The sequence below is a fragment of the Leptopilina heterotoma genome, unplaced genomic scaffold (assembly GCF_015476425.1).
Source record: "Leptopilina heterotoma isolate Lh14 unplaced genomic scaffold, ASM1547642v1 Lhet_141, whole genome shotgun sequence".
NCBI lineage: Eukaryota > Metazoa > Arthropoda > Insecta > Hymenoptera > Figitidae > Leptopilina > Leptopilina heterotoma.
In genome coordinates, this window is record NW_025110860.1 from 102,361 (window position 1) to 111,497 (window position 9,137).

The 9,137-nt window shown below is 27.6% G+C and overlaps 1 protein-coding gene across 6 annotated transcripts; it reads right to left on the reverse strand.

Moving 5' to 3' along the window:
* Positions 1–5,820, reverse strand: LOC122498057 (serine-aspartate repeat-containing protein F-like). Of its 6 annotated transcripts, none has more exons than XM_043605590.1 (7): positions 5,671–5,820; positions 5,368–5,526; positions 4,968–5,141; positions 3,954–4,889; positions 2,802–3,785; positions 975–1,064; positions 1–723 (listed from the first exon to the last, which is right to left on the reverse strand). In XM_043605590.1, exons 1-7 carry the CDS (start codon positions 5,732–5,734, stop codon positions 668–670), a joined length of 2,463 nt encoding a protein of 820 aa, XP_043461525.1. In that variant the 5' UTR covers positions 5,735–5,820; the 3' UTR covers positions 1–667. The 6 variants fall into 6 exon arrangements, with proteins under 6 accessions (XP_043461525.1, XP_043461528.1, XP_043461527.1 ...); XM_043605593.1 differs by having other exon boundaries at positions 2,802–3,200; positions 3,576–4,889; XM_043605592.1 differs by having other exon boundaries at positions 2,802–3,284; positions 3,576–4,889.
* Between the last annotated feature and the right edge of the window lie 3,317 nt (positions 5,821–9,137).

Here is a 9,137-nt window from a genome sequence, read left to right on the forward strand (position 1 = left end):
ACGATTGACCCTTCTTTTATCTCTCACTTTATGCAATTTCTCTTTTGGCCCCCTAACTCTTCACTTCTCTGCTAAACGACATGTGAATTTTAAATTGTACAACATCGTTCCGACAAATTTAATCCTATTACGATATAGTTACAAAAATTTAGAGAAATTAGAAAATTAACCATATTATCCGAAAAATAAACGATTTATACAATTCTATTAAAAATATTCAACAATTGTGTACTTTTGAATAAAATAACAAAATTTAAATTAAACCCCTTTTTATAAGGATTTTATTTGTGGAAAACCATTTTCTGTTTTTTCAACAATTGTCAATAGAAGATACAAATTACAGATTGAAACATTTATTTTAAGCACGATTTTTTTAAAAATATTCATTAAGCTACAATTGTGAGGCTTAAAAATATAGAATTTTAACGAAATGTACAAAAGTGGATTCGAAATTAAATTAACAAGAAACTAGAAAAGCAAAATACAATTGTAATATTGTTTCTAGAAGTTATACACATCGTTTAATAAATTAATGAATAGATTTAAATATTTCAATCACTTATTCTTACTTTACAATTTGTGAATATCGTCTAAAATCCTTAAGCGAAAATATTAGTTTTAGATTACACCATTATAACACTATAGTAGAACTTGTAGAACAAACTTTTTACTTAGACTTTTTTTGATCTTCAGTAGGAACTGGGACTTCAGTAGACGAAGAACCTGAAAAAATATATTTTTCTTTGAAACATAATAAGACAATAACAAACTAAAATTCTACAGCACTTGTGTAATTTCTTACTTAAAAAAAAATCACAGTTATAATGAAGATATTGCACTTTTCAAAATTAAAGGCATTAATAAAAAAAACTATAAATAACTGAAAGTGAAATAAGGATATTACTTTTGTAACTCGAACGATTGCGAGGAATTAAAATTAGAATACAAATAATATTTATCAGTTTTAGAATTACCTTCGTTCATTTTAGCAGTAGTGTCATCAACACTTAAACTCTGGTTAACGGCTTTTATTGTATCATTTAATGTCTTAGTTACCAATGAAGCTAAAACAAAAATTACGTTTAGAATTAATAAGTTATAAACAAAAATTAAAAGCAATATTTTTTTCTATCCCATAGGGTGCTGTTTTAAAGAAACTAATCAAATTAAGCAGGACTTGAACATTTCTGTATTTAAATTTGTATTTATTGACACCAAACTATATACTACACTATAAACTATAACCCCCGAGTAACAAGTTTCAAGTAAAACTGATAAATTTTTAAAAAGTTTGTCAGCCATATTGGATCCGCCATTTTGAATTTTTGAAAACTAACGTGAAATTCGTATTCAGCGTCCCCAAACACCCCCGAGTAACAAGTTTTAAGTAAAAGTGTTAAATTTTTAAAAAATTCGTCAGCCATATTGGATCCGCCATTTTGAATTTTTGAAAACTAAGGTGAAATTCGTATTCAGCAACCCCAAAAACCCCCGAGTAACAAGTTTCAGGCGAATTGATTGAATTTTTAAAAAATCGACGCCATATTGGATCCGCCATTTTGAAATTTTGAAAAGTAAGATGAAATTCATATTCAGCAACGCCAAAAACCCCCGAGTCACAAGTTTCAGGCGAATTGATTGAATTTTTAAAAAATCGACGTCATATTTGATCCGACATCTTAAATTTTGAATATTTACGAGTTTCCTTGATTTCTTAACATTATATAGTATTTTTTCATTGTGTTAAAATTGTTTCTTTCATAGAAACAGAAAAACTAATTTCGGATTCGAATTCAGCGACTCAAAAAACATGTCCCGGTCAATATTTCCTTTTTAAAAAAATTTTGTACTCCTGTGTTATACATGCTATGCCTAAATGATACCAATAATTAGATTCTAAGGAGACTTTCTGGTAAAGAATTTTTAAAAAAATCAATTTTTCTTTCTTTATACTTGAAAATATTCCTTAGTGCCATAAAATTACAGTCCCAAACCATTTTTGAAAAAAAAAATGTTAAAAAAAAGTTATAACAATTTTTATGATCGTTTCTTAACTCACTGTAATACAGTAGGAAAACTTACAACGCGTTTTTCTAGAAAACTCATTTTTGAAAACGGAATTTTTTTCTTGGAATTCCTAAACCGATTTGAAATTACCAAAAACTATTCGATTCATTATGTAAAAAACTAGGCAACAAACCTCTAAAATTCAACATTTTTGCCGTCTGTTATTTTATACAGTGGGGTAAATTGACTCAAACACATACCATTTTCTCGACATTTTGCAAAAAATTTCTTTAAAAATTGTAAATTTTTTTTTTTTTTGAAATTGATGTTAAGGTTTGTTGTCTAGAAAAAATCTTTATGCAGAGAATTCCGTTTGAATTTTTAATTTATGTAAAAGAGATTGACCGGAAACTGTCTCCATGAAGAAAAGTCACCTTTTGGAAGTCGCCAGCTACAATTGCAAAAATGAACTAAAAATACTTAAAAAAATTTTTTGAACTCTCTTCTTGTAATATATAACACTATCCAAAAGGAATTTTTGCAATAACTATATTACATTTTTTTCAATAAGATCATGAAAAAGTGTTTATTTTTTATCAATTCTGCACCAGAAAGTACTCTTAAGAAAAAAAGCAACAAAAGTCAGTAAAAATTTAAAAAGTTTTAGAAAAACATTATATTACTATAACACAAAGAGAGAGACTAACATCTAAATTTGCGAAAATCCAAAATGCTTAGTAATTACTAAACATTTATATCATCTGCTGAAAAATCCATTAACTCTGTAACGTTACCTGCATTTGGAAGTATGCCAGTTGATAATTCAGTTGGTTTTTCTGTATCAGCTTCTTCCCCAGTTAATGATTCAGTTGGCTTTTCTGTATCAGCTTTTGCATCAGTTGATGATTCAGTTGGCTTTTCTGTATCAGCTTTTGAATCAGTTAATGATTCAGTTGGCTTTTCTGTATCAGCTTCTTCTCCAGTTAATGATTCAGTTGGCTTTTCTGTATCAGCTTTTGCACCAGTTGATGATTCAGTTTGCGTTTCTGTTTCAGCTTCTGTCCCACTTGATGATTCAGTTGGCTTTTCTGTATCAGCTTTTGCATCAGTTGATGATTCAGTTGGCTTTTCTGTATCAGCTTTTGAATCAGTTAATGATTCAGTTGGCTTTTCTGTATCAGCTTTTGCATCAGTTGATGATTCAGTTGGCTTTTCTGTACCAGCTTTTGAATCAGTTAATGATTCAGTTGTCTTTTCTGTATCAGCTTTTGCATCAGTTGATGATTCAGTTGGCTTTTCTGTATCAGCTTCTGTCCCACTTGATGATTCAGTTGGCTTTTCTGTATCAGCTTCTTCTCCAGTTAATGATTCAGTTGGCTTTTCTGTATCAGCTTTTGCACCAGTTGATGATTCAGTTTGCGTTTCTGTTTCAGCTTCTGTCCCACTTGATGATTCAGTTGGCTTTTCTGTATTAGCTTCTGGCCCAGTACTAGTATCAGGAATAGCAGATGCACTTGATGATTCAGTTGGCTTTTCTGTATCAGCTTTTGCCCCAGTTGATGATTCATTTGATGATTCAGTTGGCTTTTCAGTATCAGCTTCTGTTCTAGTTGATGATTCAGTTGGCTTTTCTGTATCAGCTTTTGAATCAGTTAATGATTCAGTTGGCTTTTCTGTATCAGCTTTTGCTTCAGTTGATGATTCAGTTGGCTTTTCTGTATCAGCTTTTGAATCAGTTAATGATTCAGTTGGCTTTTCTGTATCAGCTTTTGCATCAGTTGATGATTCAGTTGGCTTTTCAGTATCAGCTTCTGTTCTAGTTGATGATTCAGTTGGGTTTTCTGTATTAGCTTCTGCCCCAGTACTAGTATCAGGAATAGCAGATGTCGCAGCTGATGATTCAGTTGGCTTTTCTGTATCAGCTTTTGCCCCAGTTGATGATTCATTTGATGATTCAGTTGGCTTTTCAGTATCAGCTTCTGTTCTAGTTGATGATTCAGTTGGCTTTTCTGTATCAGCTTTTGAATCAGTTAATGATTCAGTTGGCTTTTCTGTATCAGCTTTTGCTTCAGTTGATGATTCAGTTGGCTTTTCTGTATCAGCTTTTGAATCAGTTAATGATTCAGTTGGCTTTTCTGTATCAGCTTTTGCATCAGTTGATGATTCAGTTGGCTTTTCAGTATCAGCTTCTGTTCTAGTTGATGATTCAGTTGGGTTTTCTGTATTAGCTTCTGCCCCAGTACTAGTATCAGGAATAGCAGATGTCGCAGCTGATGATTCAGTTGGCTTTTCTGTATCAGATTTTGCCCCAGTTGATGATGCACTTGATGATTCAGTTGGCTTTTCAGTATCAGCTTTTGAATCAGTTAATGATTCAGTTGGCTTTTCTGTATCAGCTTTTGCTTCAGTTGATGATTCAGTTGGCTTTTCTGTATCAGCTTTTGAATCAGTTAATGATTCAGTTGGCTTTTCTGTATCAGCTTTTGCATCAGTTGATGATTCAGTTGGCTTTTCAGTATCAGCTTCTGTTCTAGTTGATGATTCAGTTGGCTTTTCTGTATCAGCTTCTGCCCCAGTTGATGATTCAGTTGGCTTTTCTGTTTCAGCTTCTGCTCCAGTACTAGTATCAGGAATAGCAGATGTCGTTTTTGATGATTCAGGTGAACCAACAGTTGACTTGTCTGTACCAGCTTCTGGCTCTGTACTAGCAGTAGAAACATCAGTTGAAGCATCTGCAGCTTTAGATGATTCTGTTGGACCGTCTGGTGAATGTTCTGTTTTTTGTTCATTAACAGGACTAGAAGTAGAGACATTTTTTGACGGTTTTCCAGTTTTTGATTTTGACTCCTCTTCGGAACTATCTTCTGAACTAGACGTTTCTTCTGATTAAAGAATAACAACAATTACTCGCGTATAGACAAATAAGATAATATTTAGATCATAAAATAAAAATCACTTACCATTTGACGAGGGTTCAGTACTACTGACCGTCTGACCAGTATTTCCATTCGATGGTTTGCGTGGTGTAGCTTTTACAGATTTAGAACCTTTAGAATTGCCGTCAGTGTCATCTTTAGGTTCAGCCGTTTCTTCTGTACTGTTTGTGTCTGCTTGTGTCCGCTTTGAACATTTTTCTTTAAAAAATTAAAATATTTTACTAGTGACAATATTTTTTTTTTAAATATGAAAATGATTTTATCAGTAATCTACTAATATAATATAATAAATGAAAATTTTAATACAAAATATTTACATTAACTACCACTCTGAGTAAAGTTACAAAAAAAATGTTATTCCTTTTTAAAAGTACAACACTCTTCATTCTTATGAAAAGGAAAAATTAAATAAACTTTACGATACCTTTTATCCATTTGCATACTCTTGTTAATGCATCTTTTACACCAGTGCCTAAACAGTGAAAAAAATTCTTCACTTTTGTCACTAGATTATTTTGACAGTCCTCTATACTCCTTTTCTCCAAATTACTGACCGATTTTTCCACTTCAGAACTTTTTCCATCTGTAATAAATTAATAAATAAAATTAAAAGTATTTTAAATTCTGTAATCTAAATTTTATAAAAAAGGGTAAAAAAATATTTTGCCTAATTATTTAATATTTGTGTTTTACTTATCGCAAGTTAATAATAAAAATACTCGTATACCTTTTATAGTCGCACTTTGAACAACTATTAAGACGGACAATAAAATAATAATTTTACCAAACATATTTGTTTAAAGACTTAAAAATTTAATTACGTTACAAAATTTTAAATTATACTAAAGCTTTGTTAAGTACACGAAACTTTATATACACTTTATCACACATAATTATAAAATATTTTTCTTAAATTTTTCGTTGATAATATAATTTATTGTTAAAAAAAAAGTATTATTAATATCATCATATTTCATAACTATAAACATTTATAAAGCAATGCAAATTATTTCTTACCTCTTAATTCTAAAAGTCTTTATAACAAATATATCTCTGCATATTACTCACGTGATAAAATTTGATGCACGTGCCGTTTCTCTTTTTTGAACGCTTCTCGAAAAATTTTTCATAATATAAACATGACTTCCTTTCATTTTATAAATTTAAGTTAAGGCGAAAAAATAGTGATTAATTTATAGATAAAATTTTTATTAACATTTTATTATTATTCAAGTAAACAAAAAACTTGGAACTTGTTACTTATAATTTAAACAAATTGTAACCTATTATTTTCAAAAAACTTCCTCGTTTTTAAAAAAGTCAAAAGTGATTTGTTTTTAAAATTCAAAATAACGGATCCAATATGGCGGAAAACGGTTTAAAAATCAATTTAATAATTTTGCCTCTAATCTAATTAGATTTAGAGAATTTAATCCAATTTTAAACGAAACGAATCGTAAGATCTGTTAACATTGGATCAATTCTGTTTCCAATTTGTTACTTAAAGAAGGGATTTTTTTTTAAGGCTTCACAAAAGTTTTCAGTGAGAAGGAAAGTCCCTTTTCGTGTCGAACACGTCAGCAAAGACTAACATGGCGCATTCGACAAAGTACAGCGGGTCCAGTATATTACTCAATCCAATTCGAGTGAAACTGCAAAGGCGGTCGTTTTTATCACCTTGTTCTTCAATCAGAAATAAAATAGAGAGAGAGAGAGAGATGGAGTCTTAGAAAATAGATTGGAAAGTTCTTTAAGTCAAATTCAATTAGTGCCAATTACCCAATTCGGTATTTTCTCATCTCTCCTTTTTTTTGGAGGAGTAAAATTAAAGGTCTTGTTGAAGGAATTATCAAGAAACGGTTCATCTTAATCTTTTCGTGCTTGACATTCTAATAGTACTCCTGTAAGTAAAAGCTTCGGGTGCCGTTACTACGTCTATTTATTTGACGTCGGATAAATTCATCGAACGTTACCCAAGTACCTTTGACACTAACGAGGTCGTTAAGTTAAGCTTCACTTTTGTACAGTAAAGAACATTGAGAATTGGAAAATGAACTTTATTTCCCACTAATAGGATCTAGACAACGAAAATTTCACCTTAATTCTCGAGGATGAATCTAATTTTGAAATTAATTTCAATACTTCAATATTTCAATAATTGATAAATTATTTCTGTTTTTGCAAATAAAATTAGATAAAATTGCAGTAAAATTAGCATTAAATTCTTAATGGAATTTAAAGAATATTAATTTTTAATCAAATTTGGCATCTAGGGAGATTTTTGAGTCACTGATTAACGAATCTGACGTCAGATTTTCAAAATTCAAAATGGCGGATCCAATATGGCGGACGAATTTTTTAGAAATAAAACAGGACCCAAACCAGTAAAAGTATTTCAAAATACGGACTTTAAGGACCAAAAATTAAAAATTACGGATCAATTACTGACAAAAATATAACCAGTCCAAATCAAATATAAGAACATTTTAATTCAAACTATAAATTAAATTTTTATGATTATAAAACATGAAGATATCGATTACTCCGAGCCTTCGACTCGGAGTAATTGATTTCTTCCTGTTTTATAATAATAATTAAAGATGACCGAGTGATAAAATTATTATTTTATATTGTAAGAATAATGTTACTCTAACATCTTCAAAATTATTTTCATCATTTCAATTAAATTATTATTTTCAAGAGTATTTAACTAAAATTCTTCTTTAAATCAATTATTTTTAATAATTTTCGAAAAAATTCTTTGACAATTTTCAAATTCATTTGTTTACAATATTCACTTTTATGAAATTTCAATTATTCGTAAATTCTTCTTCAATTAAATATATATTAGATAATAAAAACTATAAATAATGTCAAAAAAAATATATATTGTTTTAAATATTCAATTATAATCTAAAATTTTAACTGAAACTAATTTTTAAATAAGTTGTATTAAAAAATTCTCCTAGGATTCAATTATTTAAATACAAGAATAAATTAATTATTGAATGATTGGATGTTTCTAAAAATTGAATTTTTATAAAGAATTTTATCCACAAATTTTTAAATAATTGAATACTTACGACAAATTTTAATAAAATTTTTAAGAATAATTACATTTTTTTGCAATTTGATTAAAATTGTATTAAAAATAATTGAAATTCTGCATTGAGTTTTATTATTTATAAAAATAATTGAATTCCTGAAAAGAATTTTATTATTTACGAAAATAATTGAATCCCTGTAAAAATTTTATTATTTATGAAAATAATTGAATTATTGCGAAGAAATTTAGAAAATTTTTTTAAATAATTGAATTCTTTTGACGTATTTTAATAAAATTTTTAAAAATAATTATATTTTTCTAGAAATTCGATTAAAATTGTATTTAAAATAATTGAAATTCTGCGATGAATTTTATTATTTATTTATTTGTGAAAATAATTGAATTATTGCGAAAAATTTTATTGAAAAAGTTTAAACAATTGATTTTTTTCGAAAAAATTTATGTCAATTATAGTTTTAATATTTGAATTCCTGTAAAATATTCATTATTTTATAAAATAATAATTTGTTATTTTTCCAAAATTAAATTTTTAAGTGTTTTTAACTAAAATTCTTCTATCAATACATTATTTTTAATAATTTTTAAAAAAGTTCTTTGAGAATTTTAAAATTCTTTTAATATAAATCCTTTTCAAAATTCAATTACATATTTCTAAAAATATTGAATTTTGAATGCTTTAAATATTCAATTATAATCTAAAATTGGAATTAAAATTCCTTTTTTAAATCTATTTTTATTTGAAAATTCTACTAGAATTCAATTATTTAAATAAAAAATAATTTATTGAATTATTAAATGTTTCTAGAAATTGAATTAATCATAAATTATTTTATCAAAAAAATTTTTTAAATAATTGAATTCCTTCGACGAATTTTAATAAAATAATTAAATTATTTAGAAGAAATTTATAAAAAATTTATAAAAAATTAAATGTTTGCGTAGAATTTTATCAAAATTTTTTTAAATAATTGAAATTTTGCCAAGAATTTTATTAAAATGTTTTAAAATAATTGAATTCCTTTAAAATTTTTATTATTTTATGAAAAAATTAAATGTTTGCGTAGAATTTTATCAAAATTTTTTTAAATAATTGAAATTTTGCCAAGAATTTTATTAAAATGTTTGAA

Coding starts and splice junctions, on each gene's coding strand:
- LOC122498057 (XM_043605588.1), bottom strand. CDS start 5,734: ATGTTTGGTAAAATTATTATTTTATTGTCCGTCTTAATAGTTGTTCAA. Junction 4,890..4,967: donor TACTGAACCCTCGTCAAATG/GTAAGTGATTTT, acceptor TTCTTTAATCAG/AAGAAACGTCTAGTTCAGAA. Junction 1,065..2,801: donor TGGCATACTTCCAAATGCAG/GTAACGTTACAG, acceptor TTTTTGTTTTAG/CTTCATTGGTAACTAAGACA.